This window comes from Triticum aestivum, chromosome 3B (genome assembly GCF_018294505.1).
Source record: "Triticum aestivum cultivar Chinese Spring chromosome 3B, IWGSC CS RefSeq v2.1, whole genome shotgun sequence".
NCBI lineage: Eukaryota > Viridiplantae > Streptophyta > Magnoliopsida > Poales > Poaceae > Triticum > Triticum aestivum.
The window spans coordinates 199,095,558-199,122,051 of record NC_057801.1 but is presented as its reverse complement, the minus strand read 5'-3'; the positions used below and the strand labels follow the sequence as shown (position 1 = coordinate 199,122,051).

General features: G+C 50.4%; 2 protein-coding genes across 2 annotated transcripts; both read right to left on the bottom strand.

The window, feature by feature from the left end:
- Window positions 1–9,587: 9,587 nt before the first annotated feature.
- On the bottom strand, window positions 9,588–15,264 carry LOC123069345 (cytochrome P450 71A1). Its single transcript, XM_044492176.1, has 2 exons — window positions 14,164–15,264; window positions 9,588–10,555 (listed from the first exon to the last, which is right to left on the bottom strand). The coding sequence occupies exons 1-2, from the start codon at window positions 15,136–15,138 to the stop codon at window positions 9,932–9,934; spliced, it is 1,599 nt and encodes a 532-aa protein (XP_044348111.1). The 5' UTR covers window positions 15,139–15,264; the 3' UTR covers window positions 9,588–9,931.
- Window positions 15,265–21,569: 6,305 nt separating this feature from the next.
- LOC123069344 (cytochrome P450 71A1) lies at window positions 21,570–24,779 on the bottom strand. The gene is made up of 2 exons (XM_044492175.1): window positions 23,775–24,779; window positions 21,570–22,498 (listed from the first exon to the last, which is right to left on the bottom strand). The coding sequence occupies exons 1-2, from the start codon at window positions 24,741–24,743 to the stop codon at window positions 21,878–21,880; spliced, it is 1,590 nt and encodes a 529-aa protein (XP_044348110.1). The 5' UTR covers window positions 24,744–24,779; the 3' UTR covers window positions 21,570–21,877.
- Window positions 24,780–26,494: the final 1,715 nt, after the last annotated feature.

Sequence of the window (26,494 nt, the reverse complement as noted above, 5' to 3'; positions counted from 1 at the left end):
TCCTTCTGTTCCTTTTTACTTCGCACATTGTGAAAGTGCATACTTTTTTGTATAAGATTGGTCAAAGTAGAGATACTTTGACTGCAGACAAAACTTGTATGCAGACTAGAAAGGACCGGAGGGAGTACATGTGAAACTGCTGCAAACGAGGTGATCACCCTGGGAATAATGCTAGTACGTATTGTTTTGCAAGTTCATCCAATGCCAGTGATATAGGAATTCGAACTAATCGAAATAAATTCATTCATACACGGTCGGATTTCATATAAACATGCCGGATTTCATTACATTTCATACATTCTTCAACTAAAAAGGGGTGCGCTGGAGGTATAATTAATTAACCGAAGCTACCCACCTGTGTCCCGCTGAGCCGAACAGAAGCTTCAGTGAGTTAACTGCAGGTGCAGTTGCGTAACTGACATGTGGCCTATTGGGCCCACGTGTCAGTCAGCCAACTGCACCAGCAGTTAAGTAGAAGCAGCGTTCTTCTCCAGTGCAGCTCTCCGACTCCACGTCGCCGCCAAGAAGCTAACCGGCCGTCAATGGTCAACCCGCCTAGCCTGGCTTCAACCGGAGGGTAGCAGCGGTGGCCTTACTTGGACCCGAGCGACGGCGACCTACCGTGTTCTACTCTTCCTTGTTTTTTGTGTGGCACGGCCTCGTTGGCAGCAGGGCGGGGCCTCAGTGGAGCCGGCGATGTCCTCTGTCTCGTTGCCGTCGGGCGGCGCCTCAGCGGAGCGGTGGAAATCCTCCCCCACGTTGCCGGCAGGGTGGGGCCTCGGCTAAGCCCGCGATGTCCTCTGCCTCATTGTTGGCGGGGCGGGCCTCGGCGGAGCCGGCGGTGTCCTCTGCCTCGTTGTTGGCGCCGCAGGGCCTCGGCGGAGCAGGGCCTCATTGACGCCAGCAGAGCGGGGACTCTTCGGAGCCGGCATTATCCTCTGCCTCGTCCTCGGTCTCGCGAAACAGCGCCTCGCCCGCTTCATCGCCCTCTTTGCTAGCCTCTTTCTAGGCGGCCGCAGCCTCCGCCACCCGCATGCGGTACCGCCAGCGCTCGAGGCGGCCCTTGCGGGCGGAGCGGTACGAGTCGAGCAACGCCTCCTGCTCCACCCGCTCCACGGCGATCTGCTCCTCCGCCTGCAGGTGCTCCTGGAGGAGATGGTGGTTGTAGGCGGCGTCGGCCTGCGCCTCCCGGAACTGCTCCTCACGCATCTGCCTCACCGTGTCCATATATTGGGCATGGGCCTCGCCGATGGTCATGGTGCAATGCACCGGTGAGGATGTCGCGGAGGAGGGGGTTGGCGCCGGATCGTCGACTACCATGTTCTCCATTGGGACGTCGTCGTCCTCCGGCTGCCTGCCGGCCAGCCGGTCGGCAGCAATGGCTGCCATCTCCTTGTGGTCCGTCGTCCGCCCGTCCCGAAGAGCGCTGGAGCGCGAGGAAGCCATGGTGGGCAGTAGTGGTGTGGACAGGAGAAAGGGAACGTATGCGGATGACTGCGGCTATGGCCGGCGCAACAGTTTATATAGCAATGGTGGGCGGGCGGAGGGACGGACGTGTGGCGCTGGAGTAGCCGCCTCGGCAACCGCGTATCATTAATGTGGGCGGCAGATGGACGGACGGACGACACTTGTGTCGTTTGAAGGCGGAGCAATCGCCTGCACCGGGAAGCGGGGCGGGCGGCGCTGACTGTTTCGGGCGGAAAGCGCGCGCGGGCGAGGAGATGACTTTACTTGGAGAGGATGACAATGGGGACCCACCAGGGCCATAGCCTCACGTACGCAAGTGCCTCCTTATTATATATATATATATATATATATAACTATAATTTATTTTGCTTCCTCCTGGTTTCCTGACATCACGGTCCCACACCATTGTCAACCTATGTACTCCCTCCTTTCCGGTTTATAGGGCTTATCTCAAAATTTTAGTTTTTCCATTTTATAAGGCTCAATTTGGTTGTTTTCCATCACATGTTCAGATTCCAAGGTGCATTAAATCATTGCATGCAAGTATTAAGAGAAAATTGACCAATGCATGTACTTTATGCATGCATGCATTGCAATTAATGCATTGATAAACATAATTTTTTGAGGATAACAAGAGCATTAGTTAGGTGCTTTTGCAAAACTACAAAAAGTATTCCACCACTCGCCATCTACCTTGATTGGTGAGATTTTTGAATTGAGCACTATAAACCGAAAAGGAGGGAGTAGTCAATAAACGAGAGAATTGCACAAGAAGTGGCCGACAACTGGGACCAAGCAGCTCGAGCAGTATTTGTGTTTTTGAGGTGTGAGCACTGCAGAGTTTTTTGATGTTCAGCCTAGATATTAATTTTTTTCCTCTGAACAACAAAGAAAATATCGCTGCAGGTATTAACTGGGGGGGCTGTGGCCCGTCCAGCCCAGATATTAATTTTTTTCAAGCTGAAAATGGCTAGCCCAACTATACTTTTTTTAGGAATACCTAGGAAAGATCAAGTTGTTATTCTCCACCCCGCTAGGCTGCAAATATTTCCTAGGAGGGATGCATTAGGCTTAACAAGAAAATGGGCTTGAAGAAATAATAAATGAGATGTAATTATAAAAACTGGGCAGTAACTATAAAAAAATGCACCAAACACATGATTACTTTATAAAATATTATTTTTGGATATTGAAAATTTTAATTTCATTAATTGTTGCGAGCGCAATGTTTCGTTGGATTTTTACGTAAGATAAATTTATATTGAAATTGTATTTAATTTGACTAGAAATTTCGGGATAAAAATATTTCGGATCCCATCAAAATGTGGGAAATTTTATTGAATTCTGTTTTGAACGGTTGGTTGAAATGGGTTGTACTTTTAACAAACTGTAAATGGGCTGTAGTAAATTCCATTAGAATTCAAAAATGGCTACACATTCTTACAAATCTCAAATGGGCTATAAGTTCTCTGCCACACACTTCTGGCCTTACTAAGTTGACGCGTCCCTAAAAAAACAGAGTTGACGTGTATGCAAGGCTTTGTCAACTTATAGTCAACACACGGTTCTAGCAGCAGTGGCCGTTGGATGTCCATCCAACGGATGCCGTGCTGCTTCTTCAATCTCGGATATTCTAGCTTCACCCGCCTAAAAAATGATTCCTCCCCCTGACATCTGGGGCGCACCGTTTCGGAAGCTGACATGTGGGCGTACTAAGTTGACGTACCAACGGCTTTGTCAACTTGGTCAATATAAACGATTCTAGCTGCAGTGACCGTACGATGTCCATCCAACGGCCGTCGTGCTTCTTCAACCTCTGGTCTTCTTGCTCCAGCCACCCAAAGCAGTGTCGGTCGTGCCGCCTGCTCCTGCCTCCCGTTGCCAGTTGTGCTGTCGCGGAGGCCTCACCGCCCCCAACTACTCCCACCGCTGGCCAGGCCATCCCTCCACTCACCCACACCCCCTGTTATTCTGCGTTGACGGCAGCGCAACCGAACAAGTGAACCCTCGTACTCCTCTCTGCGTGTGCATCCACTGCCGCGTCTTCTCCGGCTCCGCGTCGTCCCCTTCCTAGGCCTCGCCGTCGTCCACCGCCGTGGTGCTCTCGGGCGAAGTGGTTAACGTGGTCAAGGAATTACTTCCATCGAACGTGGACTGTACGTGGAGAGGCTGACAGCTGGGTCCACGACAGCCGCAAGGAAGTGCCTCCTTATTACACGCAAAATAATTATTCCTCCACCTGACAGCGGGGACCCACCAAACGGTCCACCGTATTTTGCAAAAAAAAAATGATTCGCCCCCTAACTGCTGGGACCCACGAGCTACATCTTCGCACGCAAGGAAGTGCGTCCGAAAAAAAACAATTCGCCCCCTGCTGCTGGGACCCATCAGCTACATCTTCGCACGCAAGGAAGTGCGTCCGAAAAAAATGATTCACCCCCTGACTGCTGGGACCCACCAGCTACACCTTCGCACGCAAGGAAGTGCGTCCGGGCAAAAAAAAAACGATTCGCCCCCCTGACTGCTGGGACCCAGCAGCTACACCTTCGCACGCAAGAAAGTGCGTCCGGGCAAAAAAACACAAAACGATTCGCCCCCTTCACTGCTGGGATCCATGAGCTACATCTTCGCACGCAAGGAAGTGCCTGACAGTCGGGACCCACCTAGTCGAAGCGTACGTAGCGTTGTCATTCTGGTCGCGAACGTGTACGTACATATATACTGGTCGATGTAGAGGCGCGCACGTGTCGTAGTAGAGGCGCGCACATAGCATGTACATGTACGTACAACGGCCAGGGTGCAAGAAAGAAAATACGGTCACGTACATACATACGGGCAGGGTCTCGAGCGCCTACTCGCGCATACGTACGGCCAGGGCTCGTGTACATGGCTGGGTCGGAACGGAGAAACAACATCGTCGTCGTGTTCATGGGGAGCCAACCGGATGGGTCGGAACGGAATGCGTGGTCGTGTTCATCGGGAGGGCTTGGACGAAACAGGCGATGGAAACGAGGCCTAGCGTACCGCAGAACAGGAAACGGCCTTGTGTTCGACCGGCCACGTTTGAAACGGGGGGCCTGTTGATCGGGAGGGGTCTGGCGTACCGCAAAACAGAGGAAATAGACCTCCTACGGTCGAAACGGGGGTCCTGTTGATCGGGAGGGGTGTGGCGTACCGCAAAACGGACGAAACGGACCTCCTATGGTCGAAACGGGGGTCCTGTTGATCGGGAGGGGTGTGGCGTACCGCAAAACGGACAAAACAGACTTGTGTTGGAGCGCTACGGTCGAAACGGAGGTCCTGTTCATCGAGAGGGGTGTGGCGTACCACAAAACAGGACTCCACGGGATACTGTTCATCTTCACCGTCGACCTCCTCCAGCCTCCACGGGCTACCGTCGACCTCCTCTAGCCTCCACGGGCTCCTGTTCATCCAGCCTCCACCACGCGCTACTCCACCGGCTACTGTTCAACCACCCCCCACGAGCACCCCTCCACCTTCTACTATTCATCCAACCCTCCACACCACGGGGTCCTGTTCATCTAGAGGCAACGCCACCGCTCACTGTTCATCCACCCCCCCCTCCCGCAACGCTCACTGTTCATCCAATCGATCGGCTTTGATGCATGGGCATAAACCAACTTAGGCCAAAAGCCTAAGCTTGGGGGAGTACGTATTTCTCACCGACATTACATTCATATTCACACACTCATTCTAGTTGTCGGTGCTCATACTTTTTCCTTGTACTATCCATGCTAGTTTATTTCCTTTTCTTGCTTTCTTCCTGTGTGTTTGAATAACCTTAAGAAAAACCAAAAAATTAGTTATAGCCTTTAAGCTAGTTTACTTTCCATGCCTATAGTAGTAATTAAAAGAAAACTCAAAAAGATTTCTCGTTCTTCTTTTGCTCGTTGGGAGCTTTCCCGTGTAAATAGTTTTATTTCTTTTCTTTTCTTCGCGAGTCGAGAGGAGAAGACCATGATGAAAATGTTGAGTGGCTCTCATATGCATTATTGTTGATTTAACCAAGAGCCCATATTACCTTGTCTTCTCCCTTGAATTGAATGCTTGCAGATTTCAGCTGAGTCCAATGCACGTGCACTATTATTATTATTCACATTGTTCGGTCGTGCAAGTGAAAGGCAATAATGACGATATATGATGGACTGATTGAGATGACAAAAGCTGGTATGAACTCGACCTATCTTGTGTAAATATGATTAGTTCATCGTTCCTCGTTCAACCTATTGTGAATAAACATGTTTGCAATGACAATTAGAGATTATAGTTGCTTATGCCATGCTTAATTAGCTAGGAGTTTATAATGGTTTACCTTGCGTGGCAACATGCTATTAAAATGGTTGTGATGTGGTATGATAGGATGGTATCCTCCTTTGAATGATTCGAGTGACTTGACTTGGCATATGTTCACGCATGTAGTTGAAACAAAACCAACATAGCCTTCACGATATTTATGTTCATGCTGGATTATATCCTACTCATGCTTGCACTCAATGTCTATTAATTTTAATGCATGTTCATGGCTGTTGTCGCTCTCTAGTTGGTCGCTTCCCGGTCTCTTTCTAGCCTTCACTTGTACTAAGCGGAAATACTGCTTGTGCATCCAAATCCATAAACCCCAAAGTCATGCCATATGAGTCCACCATACCTTCCTATATGAGGTATCTACCTGTCGTTCCAAGTAAATTTGTATGTGCCAAACTCCAAACCTTCAAATGAAATTCTGTTTTGTATGCTCGAACAGCTCATGTATCAACTAGGGATGTCTGTATCTTCCATGTTAGGCGGGTTATTCTCAAGAGGAGTGGACTCCACTCCTCACTCACGAGAAAATGGCTGGTAACCAGGATGCCCAGTCCCATGCTCAAATCAAAATAAATGCACACAAAACTCCCACAGGATTGTTGCTAGTTGGAGGCACCCGTTGTTTTGGGCAAGCCATGGATTGATGCTTGTTGGTGGTGGAGGAGTATAAACTTTACAATTCTGTTTGGGAACCGCCTATAATGTGTGTAGCATGGAAGATATCGAGATCTCTTGGTTATTATGTTGACAATGAAAGTATACTGCTCAAAATATTATTTATCTCTATTTCAAAATCGAGCTCTGGCACCTCTACAAATCCCTGCTTCCCTCTGCGAAGGGCCTATCTATTTACTTTTATGTTGAGTCATCATCCTCTTATTAAAAAGCACCAGTTGGGGAGCACCGCTGTCATTTGCATCCATTACTATTAATTTATATTGAATATGACTATGACTGGATCTCTTTTACCATGAATTACAATGTCTAGTCAGTCCTTGATCTTCAGAGGTGCTCTGCATTTATGTTTTGCGGTCTCAGAAAGGGCTAGCAAGATACCATGTTGTTATATCATATTATGATTGTTTTGAGAAAGTATTGTCATCCGAGATTTATTATTATTGCTTGCTAGTTGATTATGTCATTGATATGAGTAAACATGAGACCTAAATGTTATTGTGAATATGATTAGTTCATAATCTTTGCTGAAAACTTGAATGTTGGCTTTACATATTTGCAACAACAAGACCAAACAGAGTATTTAAAAGTTTTTCTTTATCAGTTTCAGTTTGTCAACTGAATTGCTTGAGGACAAGCAAAGGTTTAAGCTTGGGGGAGTTGATACGTCTCCATCGTACCTATTTTTCCAAACACTTTTGCCCTTGTTTTGGACTCTAACTTGCATGATTTGAATGGAACTAACCCGGACTGGCGTTGTTTTCAGCAGAACCGCCATGGTGTTATTTTTGTGAAGAAATAAAAGTTCTCGGAATGACCTAAAAATCTACAGAGCAACTTTTTGGATTTAATAAAAAATATTGGCGAAAGAATCAGCACTACGGGGCCCACACCCTGTCCATGAGGGTGGGGGCGCGTCCCCCCTAGGGCGTGCCTCCCTGCCTCGTGGGCCTCCTGGAGCTCCACCGACCTCAACTCCAACTCCATATATTCACGTTCGCGGAGAAAAAAATCGGAGAGAAGGATTCATCGCGTTTGACGATATGGAGCCGCTGCCAAGCCCTAAACTCTCTCGGGAGGGCTGATCTGGAGTCCGTTCGGGGCTCCGGATAAGGGAATCCGTCGCCATTGTCATCATCAACCATCCTCCATCACCAATTTCATGATGCTCACCATCGTGCGTGAGTAATTCCATCGTAGGCTTGCTGGATGGTGATGGGTTGGATGAGATTTACCATGTAATCGAGTTAGTTTTGTTAGGGTTTGATCCCTAGTATCCACTATGTTCTAAGATTGATGTTGCTATGACTTTGCTATGCTTAGGGCCCGAGTGCCATGATTTCAGATCTGAACCTATTCTGGGTCATCCTATGTTATAACTATTACATGAGGAATCACATCCGACATAATTATCCATCACTGATCCAATGCCTACGAGCTTTTCACATATTGCTCTTTGCTTAGTTACTTTACCGTTGCTACTGTTACAATTACTACAAAACTGCTACTATTACTTTTGCCACTGTAACGTTACTTCCATACTACTTTGCTACTAAATACTTTGCTACGGATATTAAGTTATCCAGGTGTGGTTGAATTGACAACTCAACTGCTAATACTTGAGAATATTCTTTGGCTCCCCTCGTGTCGATTCAATAAATTTGGGTTGAATACTCTACCCTCGAAAATTGTTGCGATCCCCTACACTTGTGGGTTTTCAGAGGTCATCATTTACCCCTCAGGGCCGCTCATGAAGGAGGTAGCAGTCCCTCTCAGTTTCTCTTTGGTGAACTTCACCCCGATTTGACTATCCAGACATCATTTGGCATTCAGTCTCAATGTCAATTGTTTATGGCCCGGCAGACCACCGGCGCTCCCCGGCCTTCCTCGCGGAGCTGCAGCAGAAGGTCTCCGCCTCCCTCCTCCCTGTTGTCATGGGAGGTGACTTCAACCTCATCTGCTCCCCGGATGAGAAGAATAATGACCGGATAAACCGCCCCCGGATCGACCTCATGCAACTACGTTGAAGCACAATCCGACTACTATATCACTACTAACTAAACATGCCATCGGACTACCAAAATTTGGCATGTTTGGCTATAGTGGAGTTCATCCACGGCTGCCCTTACCCTTCTCGGCGCCCTTGTCGTCCTTCTCGCGGAAGTACCGGTCAAATGCGCAGACGGATCGAGCCGGATCTGCTCGTCGTCGGAGCTGTCCTCGCCATCATTGTCCGTCTTCTCCTCCTTCGATGGCAGTTCGGCCATGGCACGGACCTCCTGATTCTGCTCTCGGGTGAGGGCATGCGTGTTCCTCCGCCGCCGTTTCTTCACAATGCGGACACGGATGGCTTCCTCCTCTGCGGCCGCCCGCGCCCCGCATTAGCCGCCTCCGCCGCCGCCATTTCTACCATGATACGGGCCCCATCGGCACTTATAGTCTGCCCGGCTAGTGATGGGGAAGGAGAGGTGTTCCGGCTACCGGGACCGCAAGGATCCAACCCCAGAGGACCCGAGCGCCCGGTAAGCCGACACTATGGAGTCGCGGCGGACAAATCCGTCCGTCGGCTGGGCGCTGTCCTCCCGGGAGCGACGCAGTGCAATGCGGACTGCCATTGCCTCCTCCAACCCGCACGGGATGACACCCCAGTTGACGGATCCGGACTGGTCGAAGTCCGATCTGTTGCCTGCCATGCCGGAGAAGGCCGGAAACCGTCGGAGGTGAGTTCGGCTAGCGGAGGGGAGTGGAGTAAAGTGGCTAGGGTTTGCTGCGGCGAGCGGATGGGGATGAATATATGTGGGATCGAGTGGGCCAGCATGGGCCATGTCCGACGTGGCGGGCTTGCCCGGACGCCCCATATCTGCCCCATATTCTGGCTGAATGTGAGGGGTGCTGGTCAGCCCGAGAGTTTGAGGCCCGTTCGAGGCGTCCGTTGTGTCGAAAAATCGTGAGCAGTCGATGACCGGGCTGGCCATCCGGACGTTTGAGGAGAGTTTGAAGCGTCCGGCTGTAGATACACTTAGTTATCTAAGTTCACTATGTGACTTGTGCAAAAGTTTTTGTTGTGATCTCGGAAGAAGTTGGACGACTCTATTTTGACATGGTCGGTATATGCTATGTGTAAATCAAAATATATGTTTATCAGTTCTTGACATTCTACAATTTTAATGGACGGACGCGGCAACACGCGCCTACATGATCTAGTAATACATTTAAAGCAGTATATAGTACTCCTTCCGTTTCTAAATATAAGTCTTTGTAGAGATTTCACTATGGACTACATACGGAGCAAATGAGTGAATCTACACTCTAAAATGCATCTACATACATCCGTATGTGGTTCTTAGTGAAATCTCTCCAAAAACTTATATTTAGGAATGGAGGGAGTACATACAAGAAAGACACAACAACCACCAGTATGGAAGGTATAGCAGTACATCTTCAAGCAAGCCGCGCGCGCCGCTCAAGGAGACCACGGCTTAGCAACCACATGCAGCGCCGTCTTGAGTCGCACTGATATCCCAAACAGCTCGCTCAAGTCCAGCTTCGACGCTGCCCCGCCGGCCGCCAGCGGCGGCTCCCAGTCGAAATGGTGCAGCAGGCTCGCCAGCGCCAGCTCCATGGACGGCACGGCGAACCCGACCCCGGGGCACCCCCTCCTCCCGGCGCCGAACGGCACGGCCCTGAAGTCGTCATGCCCAGCCCCATAGTCCGCCGGATCGTCCACGAACCGCTCCGGCACAAACTCCTCAGCGCGCTCCCACGTCTCCGGGTCCCGGCCGATGGCCCAGGCGTTGATCACCATGCGCGTCCGTGCCGGGACGCGGTAGCCCAGCAGCTCCGTGTCCTCGAGCGTCTCCCGGGGCAAGAGGAGCGGCAGGGGCGCGTGCAGCCGGAGTGTCTCCCTGATCACGGCCCTCAGGTACCGCAGCGTGCCGAGGTGGTCCCCCGTGACGTGGCTGGCGCCATTGACGGCCGCGCGGATCTCGTCCTGGAGCTTCTGCATCACGCGCGGGTGGTTGATGAGCTCCGCCATGGTCCACTCCATTGTCGTGTAGGTTGTGTCTGTCGCGGCGGCAAACATATCCTGTGTAATCATGTCCAGCAGGGTCAGGTTGTACTTCGACAGATTTATATGACAGATTTGCTAGCTATTCCTTGATCCAATGAATATCAATTTAGTTACACATAAGCGCGCTTAAAGTCGCTCAAACTATTTGTATAACATTTTACGACTTATATCATTATATGTGCAACTACTCTTGCATATCAGCCGGGCCAATACTATCCTCAAGAAAAGCAAAAAAGCAGGGCCAATACCTATGTGCGAAGGTACTTCTTCCCATGTTCAAACTCCAGAAATGGAAATCCCAAAGAGGAACAAGGAAAAGATTGATCTCGTCTTAGAAAATCAAGCTCTTTTTTTAATTAAAAATTTGACAGAGGTTTATATCTTTAACTGGGCATATTTTTTGCAGGAAGCATATTTGAAAAACAAAAATCCCTTCTCAAATTAAAATGTTCATGTGATTCTTGCAAGAGAGGTAGTTTTTACCAAAGGTAATCTTGCAAAACATAATTGACATGGTACACAAAAAAATTGTTTTTGTGTTCAAGAGGAAACAGTTCGTCATTTATTTTTGCTATGCACGTTCACTACCCTGACTTCGCGCATAATTTACCTTGTTTACAATTTATCTGTACCAACATGTATACCAAATTTGTTTGGGAACTGATTGGATGGTATTCACCGAAACTAAAAAACCAAATACGTTCGAGAGTTTTTGTCATTCCTTTTGCAATCTGGAATTGCCAGAATGAGTGTGTTTTTAACAGATCATCTATTCCTAATTTTTTTTGCAGGTCATCTTCAGAGCTATGACATCAATCAATACATCTTGACGCGTGGGTGCTTATGGCCTTTCTGTGCAACTGTCTGAAATTGGTTGCAGAGGGTTTGTTTCACCAGTTTGGTTGGCGGGCCAGTAATAGATTAAGTGTATGGGCTATGTAATATCGTTATCAGCCGGATGTGGCCTTGTTTCATTTTACTTCTTTTCGTACTCGGTGACTTGGACATATTTCACATTTAATAAATTGCCTATGTGCATTGCTTGATGCAGAGGCAGGGGTATTCCCCTTTCCGAAAATACATCTTCAAGAGAAGTTGAGGAAAGATAATAGGATATGAAGAAAGCCTTGAAATATAATCCTTATGCAAAAATGGGAGAAACCTCGAGAAGAAGAAGCAGAAGATCAAGAAGAGAACATACAGATCAGATCCAAGAATTTGATAGGAGGGGCGCTAGAGAAAGGGAACAAGATGAAGCTCATGCCCAAGAATTTGTGCTGCTAAAAAGGATGAATACAAAAATTATGAAGAAGTGAAGGTGGAAAGAAAAGAAGAAACAAAGGAGTCAAGTGCTTCAAGTTTAAGCTTAGATGAATCAAGTGCTTCTCTTCATGGAGCTTAACCGAGGTCTCACACACTCCAACATAAGTCATCTAAGGATCAAATAACTAGCTGCAAGTGGCAAATCTAGTGTCATGCGAGGAGCAAACTCATGTGGTCTCAAGCTCTTATTAGTCTTCTCTTCATGGAGCTCGGTCGAGGTCTCACACAGTCCAGCATAAGTCATCTAAGGATCAAATAACTAGCTGCAAGTGGCAAATGCAATGTCCTGCGAGGAGCAAACTCATGTGGTCTCAAGCTCTTATTAGTCCTTTAGTTGGCAATTGCCTTCTTTCTTCGTTTTTTGTGTCACTGGTGCCAAAGTGGGAGAGAAAGTGCATATAATAGATTAGCTTGGGAGGTTTTTGAGAGTTACAATGTTTGTTCTTATTTGTGATCGTTTGTAATGTCTTGTAAACTCTTCTATTCTTGTATGTGTGTAGGGGGGGGGGGGTCGTGTCTGTTGGGCGATCCGACATAACTCATGCCGGCTACTACAACTACTCTAAATGGAATTATCCCTAGAACTAACTTTGCGCCATCTAAAAATATTTAATGAAGTAAAGAAATAATAATAAATATGTATAATTGGTCCATCTAGGTGGTATATAAAAGAAAATGGAGTAAACACTAACAGGAGTACATCCTCATTTTCCATATTTTATTATTATATTCAATACTTCTTCTGATTTTACTTTTGGCCATTAATTGTATTATTTTTTTCATACCCAAAGTTTAGTTGGCCCTCTTCTGCCACCGTCAACTACGGCAGATCGTTTCCAAAGGCGAATCCACTTTGAATTTGATAAATGTATTGCTTGTGAAGTATGTGTTCACGTATGTCCGACCCCATTGTGGAATGTATATTTGAAAAGAAAGTTAAAAGAAAACAATTGCTTAATTACAATATCAATTTCGGAGTTAGTAAGCAAGTTGTTTATCAGTGACAAGAATATGAACTTACTACCTATGATCGTCAAGAATTGAACTACAATCAAATTGCTTTAAGTTAAGTTACCAATCTCCATAATGGAAGATTACACAATTCAAACAATTGAGGATTCAAATTGACACTTCGGGAAAAGTGTTTCGATCCTGAATAGCTGTTTGTAGCAGAGAGAGTAGAGGCTGGATACCAAACAACAGGTAACCATCTGCCGAGTGCCGAATGCCAAGTGCTAAGCACTATTGTAGTATTAGAAGGGAAAATGACGCTAAGAGCTGTAGGCAAGTGGATAAGTACTATTGGCATCGTATGGCACACCATTTGATGCAGATAACCGCCCCCGGGTAGACGACAAGCATGCAGCCTTCACGTCATCATCCACCGTCCACCGACAAGGGAAGGGAAGATGATCAGGGTCAGCGCTCCCTGTAGCTCTGAACAGTTTGCGCATCAATCGACTTGTAATTTGGATGAGAGCTAATTAATCAGCAAACCCGGTTTTTCCTACGTCCCTGTACAGCCTCGTGCTGATCGTTGCAAACTTGTACTATAGCTGTAAAAGCATACGGTTGTTAATTAATACTTTCTTCGTCCCTAAATAAATGTCGTTGATTTAGTATAACTTTATACTAAAGCTGTAATAAATCAGTAACACTTACTCCCTCCATTTTAAAGTATAGATGACTCAATTTCATACTAACTTTAATATAAAGTTAGTATAAAGAGTCATCTATTTCAAAACGGAGGGGAGTATTTTAAAACTAAGATGCCTGAAAATTTCTTTGTCGTTACTTTTGTTGTTACTCGATTTCAGGGCAGGGCCAAAAGATGGTAACAAAGTGAGGAGCGGCGAACGCGACAAGTGTTGACCTGGCGAGACGGGGACGACACTACAAGCGGCAGCAAGCTGCAACGTCCGAGGTGGAGGCGAGGAAGCAGGTTGACGGATCACCGGAAAATCGGATGCTCGAAGGCTTTTGAGGGATAGTCACGACGTCGGCAACCATGACAGTGGGGAGGGGGGCCGGTGGTTGAGGGGAGGGCCGGCAGCGAGGCGGCGTGAGGCACTGCCTGCCTACTGCGGGCGGGTGGAGGCAAGTGACTTGGGCAGGGCAAGTCCGTGGCGCTCGCCGCTCGGGAGGAAGAGCACAGGGGAAGAAGAAGAAGAAGAACAGTGACAGCATGATCCTGACCGTTGGATGCTGATTGGACGCTCCAGAAAATTGACTACCGCTATTTTTTTTCCCCAAAATAGGTGCTCCCATACAAAATACACGCACGAATGCGAACAACGTACCAGCATAATGGCCTTGATGCTGACCACGTCGAACCGGATTCCGCCGGCCTCCTCTCCCGTCTCGCTCACGTCCAAGAGCACGTCCACGAAGTCCCGCCGATCGTCCTCGCCGTCGCCCACCACTGACCCGCCGTCTAGACGCCGCTTGCGGTGGTCCGCGATGACCCGCTCGAGCAACCCATCCAGCGCCTCGAACGTGCGCGTGGCCCTGGCCTTCAGCCCCGTGAGCGTGTCCACCCATGCCAGCCACGGCACGAACTCCCCCACCGTGGGCGTCCCCAGCAGCTCCTCGAAGTCGTCCAGCACCTTCCGCAGCTTCTCACCCCCGTCGTCGCCGTCGATCCCGTACTCCCCGTCGCCGAACGCGGCCCGCTTGATGACGGCGTTGGAGTAGGAGGTGAGCATGTCGCTGAGGTTCAGTACGCCCGGCGGGTGAAGCGAGCGGCGGCGGACGCCGTCGAGCAGGGCGGCGACCTCCTGCTCCCGGACGCGGCGGAAGGACAGGATGCGGCGGTGGTTGAGGAGGTGGACCACGCAGACGCGGCGCGCCTGGCGCCAGTACTCGCCGTAGGGCGCCAGCACCATGTCGCGGCCGTAGAGGAGCCGCTCGGCCATGCGTATCTGGGCGCGGCTCGCGAAGGCCAGGTCGCGAGTCTTCATGACCTCCTGCGCCGCGGCCGCGGAGGAGGCCACGACGGTGGGCACGCGGCCGAGGTGCAGGAGCATGACCGGGCCGTGCGCCTCGGCCAGCGACCGGAGCGTCCGGTGCGGCAGGGAGCCAAGAAGGGGCAGGTGGCCGAGGACGGGAAAACCCGGCGGCGACGGAGGCAGCCGCTGGCTGCCATCGGCGCAGGACGTGGAGAGCTTCTTCTTGGCAGAGAGGAGGAACAGGGAGGAGAAGATTGGCACCAGCAGGGCGAGGAGGAGGAATAATGGCGACGAGCGCAAGAGAGCAGAGAGTGACGAGACGTCCATGCCTCAGCCTCTGTAGTGTAGCGACGCAAGCGCACCTGCACCCTCTCTGAGTCTGCTTATGTAGTTGATGCGAGTCCTATATTTTTGTTTTCTGTAGAATCCTCCAAGATAGGCTACGTAAGATATAGACTGGATCGTCTTCAGAAGTTCACCTGTACCGCACGCTAAATGCAGCCACGTAATATGTTGCTGCTGCGCGGCAACGGCCACGATATATGGATAGTTTTATCAGGGTGGTGGTCCTTTTGTCATTTGGCACGTGCTGCCGCTGGTGCTGTAACCGCGTATCATCCCGCAATAATTCAAATAAAACAGCAGTGTAGTCATATATCTAATTGTTTAAATGACGCCTATATCTTAATTTTCCACCGCAGATTTCAACAAAAGATATCAACAGAAACGACAACGTTGAAACTTGGTAGCGAGCGTGACCTTTCCAGAGAAATGGCAAATTGTCAAATGAATACCAGTAGTCCTGCCCCAGCCCAGCAGGATCAAGATCGGCCGTTCTCGGGCTGGAGCGAGAGGGCAGATGACCCTCTCCGGCGACATCTAGGCACGCAGAGTGATTTGCAAATCCGCCTTTCAAACACCCGCGGACATATCTGGGCGGTTCTGCGGGCACTGATCAACACGCTTCAAATTAGTCACTTTGTATCCGCTCCACTCATATCTCATCCCTTATATCCATACAAAGCATGTAAAAGATATCCTACGTGCTACATCTACATACTATCCTAGCTACTCTTCGTTGTTGGAGATGTCCAGGACGACGGTGCCGAGCGCCGTTGGACGGGCCGGTAGGAGTGCTCCAGCTCATCCTCCTCCTGCTCGACCTCATCCATGTACGTGAAGACCTCTGCCTCCTCTGCGGTCTCTTGCGCCTCCATCTCCTGCGATGGCGTCTTGCCTCCGCAGCCGACTCCGACCCGAAAGAATCGAGGATGGCCTGCTATTCCGCCTGCAGATCCCCGTCGTCAGCACCCCCCACATCCTCCTCCTCCGGCTCACCCCCCTCCTCCTCAAAGTCCTCCTCCTCCTCGTCGTCCTCCTCCACCTCCTCCTCCTCCTCCTCCAACTCTCCTTCGGATCCACTGCATCCGGAGGTAGTCCCGCGACGATCCGAGCTTCGCTCCTAGCCTGGACCTGCTCAAGGGGCTCGAGTCCGCGCTCCGGCAACAGAAATGGCTCGCTCCTTACCCGGCGGCGGGGGGCATGGCTACTAGGCAGGCGGGTGGAGTAGAAAGTGGCGGTGACGACGGACAGGAGGAGGAAAATATGGATGGATGGTAGGGTTTCGGTGCCGCCGATCGACTTAAATAGTCGGGCAATGCACTACGTGGCCCGCCGGAGCTGCGCCACACGGCGCCACCGGTCCGACAGAAGAGACGAGTTTCGGACTGTCGGGTTTGAGGACGTTTTCGCATGGGCCCCCTTCATCAGTCCGACGGGCGCGCTCGTATCCGTCCCATATTTGGGCTGGATATGGGGTGCCGGCCAGCCCAGATGTTTGAGACCCGTTTGAGGCGTCCGACTAGGTAAAAAAACGTGATCAGGCTGCCCGCCCAGACGTATGAGGCGGGTTTGAGCCGCAGGCTGTAGATGCTTTAAGTGGATCTTTTCATCACGGCCATGTGTCTTTATTTATAAAATGGGGACTGCTAAAAGTCTCGGTCGATGCTATATATGTGGAATCTTACATGAAGATATGTGCAGGCGTCCGACTAGGTAAAAAAATGTGACCGGGCTGCCCGGCCAGGCGTATGAGGCTGAGCCGCAGGCTGTAGATGCTTTAGGTGGATCTTTTCATCACAGTCATGTGTCTTTATTTATAAAATGGGGACTGCTAAAATTTTCGGTCGATGCTATATATGTGGAATCTTACATGATTTGTGCAGATTTTTCATTTTAGTTTTTCATTTTTCTTTTCTACATGTTATGCTTAATCGCACCCTTATAAAATAATATGAAAGCCTATACGAGAGAGTTCGAGACCACGCAAACGTGTACGCGTTAAGTCATTAGTCCAAAACACACAGGTCTGTAGCAAAAGGATTGCACACTGTACACACTGGAAGTAACCAAAACAACTGAGAACTGTGTTTAGTTTATTAGCTGATTGGACATAGCCAAACATATCTCACATCACACTAGACATGACCACGACCTTTAGAAGTTCAGGAGTACCGCACGCAAAATGCAGCTAAATAAAGATAAGATGTTGTTGCTTGACAATTTTTTTTTTTGAAACAAGGCAAAAGACTTGCCATTTTCATTGATTAAGAAGAAGGTTTAGACATAAGTCACAGGGCGGCAAAAACGAAAAGGTCTACTCTCGTGACATAACAATACTAAGCTGCTTCGCTCCTGCCAAAGTCCAAAGATGAGCCTCCTCCTTGATTTTCGCGATAACAATAGAGGTCGGAGCGGAGACATTCTGAAAAATTCTTGCGTTGCGCTCCTTCCAAATTTCCCATGAGACAAGCATCATCAAGGAGGCGGTGGCCTTCCTGTGGTCACCTCCCCCACTAACCGCCTTAAGCCACCAATCTTTAACTGAGTCTTCATGACGCCAAATCATTGGTGAGGAGTCAAGAATGCCAAGCCAAGTGCAAATTTCAGTCCAAATCTGGACAGTGAACCTACATTTCAATAGGAGGTGAGTAGCAGATTCTTGCACTTGCTTGCAGAGAGGGCACAAATTACAGTTTGGCCAACCTCAGCGCAGCAAACGATTGGTTGTCCAAACACGATTTTGGAAGATCAACCAAGCAAAAATTTACACTTCGGAGGAGCCCACATCTTCCAGATTGTAGCATTCATTGGGCAAAATGAGAGACCGACAAACTGCACCATGTAAGCCGAGGAGGCGGAGTACTCGCCACTGTTGGTGAACTTCCAAGATATTGTGTCTTGGCTACCCTGGTTGAGGTTTACATCTGCAAGCATCTCCCAAAGTGTTGCAAATTGTTGAATATGGTCCAAGGTTAGCCCCTGCCAAGTGTCAATTTGGCGGACCCAAAGGTTGTTGTCAAGAGCTTTCCTGACCAAGCATGTTTTCTTTTTTGACAGCTCAAAAATCTTTGGCGCAATATCTTTAGGCCGGAGGCCGTCCAACCATGGAGATTCCCAAAACTTAGCTTTGTTTCCATCTCCAATGCACATCCGTGTAGCAGCCGCGAAGAGATCTTTATCGTTGCTAGTGCAAGGTGTTCCAGAGCCACACCAAGTCTTAAGTGGTTCATCCCATTCATGCCAGAGCCAACGCAAGCGTAGGGCGGCTGCAAATTTTTGGAGGTTGAGCACTCCCAGTCCACCATAAATCTTGGGCTTGCAGACGAGATCCCAATTAACCTTACATTTTCCGCCGGTCACCTTATCACAGCCCGCCCAAAGGTAGGCACGTCGCAGGCTATCGATCTTCTTCATCACTTCAACCGGAAGATCTAGAGGCGTGAGGTGGTAAATGGCAATGGCAGTGAGCACGGCCTTGACCAAAATAATGCGCCCCGGCGTAGCCACATGCATTGCCGACCAAGGCAGAAGCTTGCCTGCCACCTTGTCCTCCAAATACTGAAAGTGGATGCGCTTTAGTCTTGTGACCGACAACGGAAGACCAAGATATCGCATGGGGAAAGTAGTACGGACTGCCGGGAAGGCCTGTAGAATGTTGCCAAGGCCGATGTTGCCACAGCGAATGGGCGCCACAAGGCTTTTGGCGCAGTTGGTGACTAGGCCAGTAACCTCCCCAAAGGAGCTCAAAGTCGAAGCCAAGCAGTGAATATCATCCATGATGGGCGCCACAAAGATAGCAGCATCATCCGCATACAAGGATGCACGGATGGGCCGGCCACGAAGAGGATGCAACAACCCTTGCTCGGTAGCCTTGGCTAGGATGTGGTGGAGCGGATCAATAGCGAGGACAAAGAGCAAAGGGGAGAGAGGATCCCCTTGTCGAAGACCACAGCCATGCTTAATTGGATCACCAGCAACACCATTTAGCAAAACTCTAGATGAGGCCGTGGATAGGAGGGCGGAGACCCAATCTCGAAACCGGCTCGGAAACTGGTGGTGACGAAGCAAGTCCATCAAATAATCCCATCTCACAGAGTCGAAGGCTTTCTTGATGTCAAGCTTGAAGAGCAAGGACGGTGTTTTGTTGCGGTGCAACCATCGAGCCAAGTTGCGGACATACATAAAGTTATCATGGATACTTCGTTTCTTGATGAAAGCACTTTGAGTATTGGAAACGAGGTTGGGCATGTGAAGAGCAAGGCGGGTGGCCATCATCTTAGCAATGATCTTTGCAACAGTATGAATAAGACTTATGGGCCTAAAGTCGGATATGTCCTCTGCCCCTCTTTTTTGGGAATGAGAGCAATGTTAGCGGAGTTGAGCCAATGAAGGTTGGAGACGCGAAGGGCAGAGAAATTGTTGATCACTTGCATAATTTCAGGTTTGACAATGTCCCAGCATTCCTTGAAGAAAGCCCCAGTGAAGCCATCCGGACCCGGGGCCTTATCATTAGGGAGGTCATAGATTGCACCGCAAACCTCCTCCTCTGTGAACAGGGCATCTAAATCTGAGAGGTCGCAATGGATGTTTCATTAGATGGTCATTTTGGCATCTGGCACTTGCACCATCCTGACGCTGACGAGGACGGTACAAACTCATCGGTCCAAACAAAGACCTTTTTTCTTACAAAAATACATCTCCAAACTTTGATTCGCTCGCTCAATTTGGTCATTGGATTACGGATGATAGGTTTGTGTTCAGCGTGCATCGGTTTTTAACAAATCAGCTCGTCGAAGGAAACCAACACCCCCTCGCCGCCCCCAGCCGCCTCGATCCCATCCCTCCTTCCCCTCCGCCGCCGCCGGGGGACAGCGCCCGGCAGAGCCCGTGCATTCGACGGCAGCGGAGGGCTGCTCCTCCTTCCCGGACTATACGGCGGCGAGGGCGCCAAATCCGTGGATGTGCCCTCGATCCATGGCGGCGCAGTGGCTCCTGCTGGAGGCGTTTGTGGTGATGCTGGGTGAGATGGCCAGAGGATGGAGGTGGGGCTGGGCGTGGCCAGTGGCGGCGGCGGAGTCCGGCTCGGATCCGGTCTTGGCGGACGCGTCAACGACTCCGGCCCGGACTCGAACATGGCGGCGGCAGCGTCCCCTCCGCCGGGGATGACAGGCCAGATAGTGGGTCCACATGGAGGCGCCGGTGGCGGCGGATCTTGGGATTCCGCACCCGGGGACATCGCAGGACGCGCGTGGGGGTTGGAGCTTCCTCCGGCGTCGACTGCGCGTGATGCGGGATCGCGGTGGCGGTTGCTATTGTATGGGCACCGACAACGCTGGCGCGACGGTGGGTGCTCCCCGTAGCACCCGGAATCGGGGCGGCGGCCCCTCTTCATCAACGACGGCGGACTCCGGGATCATGTGGGCGATTCGGAGTCTGGATCTCGAGGTGGCGACGGCCTTCTGAGGCTGGTGGCGGTATGGGACGTCCCTTCCATCAACAGATCGGGTTTGATAAGGCTCGACATGTGTCTCTTTCGAAGTTGTCGGGCGGTGCCTGTCGCCGGCAGGTGAAGCCACCGGTGGATGGTGGATGCGCTACCGGCGGATGCTACACACGAGGTCTTATATGGAGACGTCAAGTCATGCCCGCTAGCGGCAGGTGATGCAAGGTGGCTCTGGCGGAGGTGTCATGTTTGGCCTGTTGCTGTCGGGTCAAAGGTGGTGCGACAGTATCGGAAGGCAGGCGGTATGGGACATCTTTTTCTTCCGTTGTCTCCTCCAGAGGTATCCGGCTATCGAGGTGTCGGTAGACGGATAAGGGCGGATGGTACAGACGGCTTCAGCGATGAGTTTATGCACTCCGGTGGAAACACAAGATCTTTGATCAGACTATGTCGTCACGCACTGCGTCGTGTCCTTGCTGAAGGTGGTAGACTGAAGCTTGGCTTTAGGGATGAGAATCCAGAGTTCAACCTTATGGTGGACTCGCCATCATCGGCGCATGTGCAGCGATTCCTTCTTGAAAGCATAGCCTAAAAGTTGTGTATTTTCGTTTGTATTGTGTCTTGTATTATAGGGATTAGTGGCTATCTGGGAGGCACTGTCGCGAGGTATACGTCCTCAGGGCTTGTTTTCCGATTTATTTTCGGGTCGATGGTATTCGGCTGCTGGATTTTACATTTTTAATAATATATGGTTGCACGCATCATCCTGATACATAGGCCGGGGTAGTCCTCCTTAAAAAAACAAAGAAGTTTTGACAAATCCGACTAAATGATGCTATTGAATCCGGTAAAAAAAATGCCAACAAAGAGGCTATCCTTGGATCAGGGAGGCCAATGTAGCTTCACCACCATCTTGCCATGCATCTGCGGAATTGGTAGAGCTGGAGCTTACCAAGAGGGAGACGTGTGCTCATGTTTCACAAGATGACAAGTCTCGTATTGGCACAACATTGTCCACATCAAGCTTGCCATAGGGCTAGTAAAAGGATCGCTTGAGGCATTGATAAGTTGCAAGAATTGCGGAGTGCCCACCGACAATACTAGCATACAAATCATATACAGTAGCAATTTGGTGCACGGTCTCTAGTATTCTGTGCGACCTAGACTGACCGCAACACTGGGCGCAAATCTGTAAGCACCAATAGACACAACTGCATGATAGAAAATCGTTTCTGGCAGTTCAACCAATCCCAAAGCCGCGTCTACAGAGTCAGGTGCAGCTCAAGGAGACCACGGCTTAGCAACCAGATGCAGCGTGGCCTTGAGCCGGACGGACAGCCCATACAGCTCGCTCATGTCCAGCTTCGACGCCCCGGCCGCCGCCGCCGGTGGCAGCTCCAAGTCGAAATGGTACAGCAGGCTGGCGAGCGCCAGGTCGATCGACGGCACGGCGAAGCCGACGCCGGGGCAGCCCCTCCTTCCGGCGCCGAACGGCACGAACCTGAAGTCCTGCCCCAGCACGTACTCCGCCGGGCCATCCGCGAACCTCGCCGGGACGAACTCCTCGGCGCGCTCCCACGTCGCTGGGTCGCGGCCGATGGCCCACGCGTTCACCACCACGCGGGTCCGCGCCGGGACGCGGTAGCCCAGCAGCTCCGTGTCCTCGAGCGTCTCCCGGGGCAGGAGGAGCGGCAGGGGCGCGTGCAGCCGGAGCGTCTCCCTGATCACGGCCCTCAGGTAGCTCATCTTCTCGAGGTGGTCCTCGGTGACGTGGCCGGCGCCATTGACGGCCGCGCGGATCTCAGCCTGGAGCTTGTGCATCTCGGATGGGTTGTTGATGAGCTCCGCCACGGCCCATGTCAGAGTCGTGTGGGTCGTGTCTGTGGCAGCGGCGAACATGTCCTGTTTCATCGACATCAATCGTGTAGAAAGAACATGAAGTTACAGGGTTTTGGGAAACCAAAATGAAGACGTAGAGCTGCATTTCATTTCATTGATCTGATGAAGCTAAATAGTTAACTTTCGGGACTCAGACTATCTGAGCTCGAGCTCAAATAATCTCACGTAAACAGTAAAATCCGAAAATTTCAAAATAAATTCAACGGTTCTGATTTTCCCTTTCCAACGAACATTGAAAAAATGTTTTACATGCATACAAAAATTCGTGATGAAATCACTTTCCTAGAAGTGTGGAAAAAAATCAGTGCTAAAAAAAGACTATTGTTGGAACATGGAGTTTTTTATTTTGCCCACAGCTCCACAAATGTGATTTCATCACGAAATTTTGCACGCATGAAAACTTTTCTCAATGTCTGTTCCATAAAAAAAAGTTCAGATTAAAAAAATTCAGATTTTACTCTTCATTCAAGCTCATTTGAGCTCGAGCTGAGAAGAGCACTTTCGTAACTTCCGCTGCTTTGTTTCCGGCCGTCGAGGCAGAATAAAAAGACCATGAAAGCACGAAACGGGAGAACCAACCTATATCGTTTTGCCATGAGTGACACGCTAAACAAATTTGGTGGACGTCAGCCACATGAATATCGATTTTGCGTCAGTCAATTTCGGATGAAGTAAGCAATAGGTGCCACTGAAGGAAGGAGCAACCGCAGACTCACCGGAGAAGCATCAATAGGTGCCGAGTGTCTATCTTAAGATGACAGGCTTCAAAGTTCATTTTCAATCGATTGGTCTCTGGCCAGTCCGGACGCTAAAACACTAAACGCCACCCGTTGGATCGAGAACCAAAACATCAGTGTCTACCAATATTGGCTACGATGGCCATGCCATCGAGCACGTGGTGGCCGCTGTGAAAGCACCTCTATACGCTAACGACGATCGTTGTGCGCTCGACGTTTTTGTCGCTAACTTGTAGCGATCAGGACCCGGATACGTACACCGGCCGGCCGCTGCCCACCGCTTGTGAGCGCCGTCGACGTTTGCATCACCGGACGGCCGTCGTACGCGCACATGCGTGGAGCTGATCGCTACCGTACGCTCGCCGCTGATCTTCGTCTTGTTCCCTTGACTACATGCTCTGCATCTACTGTATGTATCTCCCCGAAAATGCTAAAATGGAAGTATCTTCGCGACAAGTAATTCTGAACGGAGGGAGTAGACTTGACGGCGAAATTTGTATGCGAGTACACACTACACATGTACAGGTGCCAACGTTGCGTACCAGGATGATGGCCTTGATGCCGACCGTGTCGAACCGGACTCCTCCGGAGTCTTCTCCATCGTCCTCGCTGACGTCCAGCAGCACGTCCACGAAGTCCCGGTGATCGTCCTCTCCGTCGCCAACGAGCCGCCGTCCTCCGCTGAGACGCCGCTGGCGGTGGTCCGAGATGACACGCTCGAGAAGCCCGTCCATCACCTTGCGCGCCCGTGCCACCTTGGCGTCCAGCCCCATGAGCGTATCCACCCACGCCAGCCACGGGACGAACTCCCCCACCGTGGCCGTCCCGAGCAGCTCCTCGAACACGGCGAACACCTCCGTCAGGTCGTCGTCGATCCCGTACCCCCCTTCGTCCCCGAACGCAGCCCGCGAGATCACGGAGCTGGTGTAGGATATGAGCTCGTCGGTCAGGTTCACGACGTTACCCTCGGGCCGCGAGGAGCAGGCAGCGCGCCGGACACGATCGACCAGGGCGCCGGCCTCCTGCTCCCGGACGCGGCGGAAGGAGGCCACGCGGCGGGCGCTGAGGAGGTGGAGCACGCACACGCGCCGCGCCTGCCGCCAGTACTGGCCGTAGGGGGCGAAGGCCATGTCGCGGCCGTACAGGAGGCGCTCCGCCATGCGCACCGCGGGGCGGCTCGCGAAGGCCAGGTCGTGGGTCTTCATGACCTCCAGCGCCGTGTCCGCTGAGGAGGCCACGACGGTGGGCACGCCGCCGAGGCGCAGGAGCATGACGGGGCCGTGCGCCTCGGCCAGGGACCGGAGCTTCCGGTGCGGCAGGGAACCGAGAAGAGGGAGGTGGCCGAGGACGGGAAGGCCCCACGGCGACGGAGGCAGACGCGCGCCGCCATTGTCGCGGGATGGACCAGGCTTCTTGGCGAAGACGAGGAGGAAAGAGACGAAGATCGGAACAAGCAGGGCGAGGAAGAGCAAGGGTGAGTGCAACGATGCAAAAGGCGACGAGGCGTCCATGCCTATATCGCAATGCGACGCAGATACAGTGCAGTCTGCTCATGTTTATATACTGTTAAGTTGATGTGCATATCTTCCTTTCTTTCTTGTGCGTGTTCTTTTGCATCTTTTCAACTTACGTGATGTGCATGTGTTCTAATTGGATGAGCAACCACAAATCACCAGGTTCATTCTTCGGTGGCCGTCCATTTGTGCTTGTCCACACTAACCTTATCGCTTCAAACGATCCATCCCTTTCATAATCTCTATCCAAAATACAGAAATGGGATCACAAAGAAAAACTCTCTAAAGGCCAAGAATGGAAAGAGAACAGTGAGTCTGCATAAATGTAAGAAATCATCATCTATACCCGCACGTAGACCGTAGGAAAGGAAATAGGTGCCGTGACAACCTAGAGGGATACCATGGATCAATTTCAGGTGGAGGTGACACCATAGTGGTAAAAATACCGTGGCTCTGTTTCCATCATATGTGTCACAAACATCGCGGAAGTGCTGTTTTGGACCCATAGATTGATGGCATCACATACTGCATCTTTTGGACCCACTGGCAGAGCTGTGTGTTAGATAAACAGGCCATGGCGCACCCAACTTATAATAAATGCAGTGTAGGACTCAGAGTAATATGAGTTGTGAGAGAAAGAATTAGTTGTTTCCTTTGTACTGGCCCGCCCAGGTTTGATATTATAGCTCTGCCGCTGCTTGGACCCCTAGCTTTCGATTATGATTCCGACACGCGTGTGCGGATGAGGCATATGCCATAACAGCCACATCTAGGCGACATTTGGATGGTGCCGCGCAACAAGGACACAACTTCTTCAGTTATGATCGTCGTCCACCAAAACCAAAACTGTAAGTGCATCTAGTGCCACCCCTAGTTGGTTTTGGAGTATTGACGACAAACCTGGTTGAGGGACTAATGCGTTTGTGAGAATTGCAGGATAACACAGGTAGTAGTCCCTCATTGATTCGGTTTACCTACCGGAGATGACCCCTAAAAATGTTTGAAGACATTGAAGACAATGGTGGTCTATGAAGCTATTCATGTTGAAGATTATGACATGAGAAGACATCGCATGAAGACTATGGAGCGCGAAGACTTAGTTGTTTCGTTGCTTCCTTTTCTTCTTTGTTAAGTCATAGGAACCACCGCACTGTTAAGTGGGGTCCAAGTGAACAAAATCAGAGTGACTGAAGTGATGCTCAACCAAATCCTATGTTTCGAGCGAAGACAATGAGAGCAAATCTTATCCAGAGTCGGATGAGTCAGCTTTACTTGTAGCCCAAGTCAAGTTGTCGCGTGTGTTTGAAATTTAACCGTTGGGACACGTGTCACTTCCTTAATGACCCAGGGTCATTTCGGAGAAATCAGGTCGGGTTGCCCTGTGGCTATAAATAGCCCACCCCCTACACCATAAATTGGTGGCTGCTCAGAGTTAGTGCACGGCTTTTGTCGTTTGAGAGCAACCCACCTCCGAAGCATTTGAGAGAGAATCCTTGCGAGGACAAAGCCCAAACCACCCAGAGCCCAAAGAGTGTTTGGCATCACTGAAGTCTTTCTGTCCGCGTGATCTGAAGACTTGTTACACTTGAGGACTGTGAATCCTCCAGCCGGTTAGGCGTCGCGTTTTGTGCATCCAAGAGTCATTGTGGATTGCCAATGAACGAAGTCTGTGAAGGTTTGGAAGTCTACCTTGAAGACTTACCAGAGTGATTGGGCGGGGACTAAGTGTCCTTAGCTCAAGGGGAATA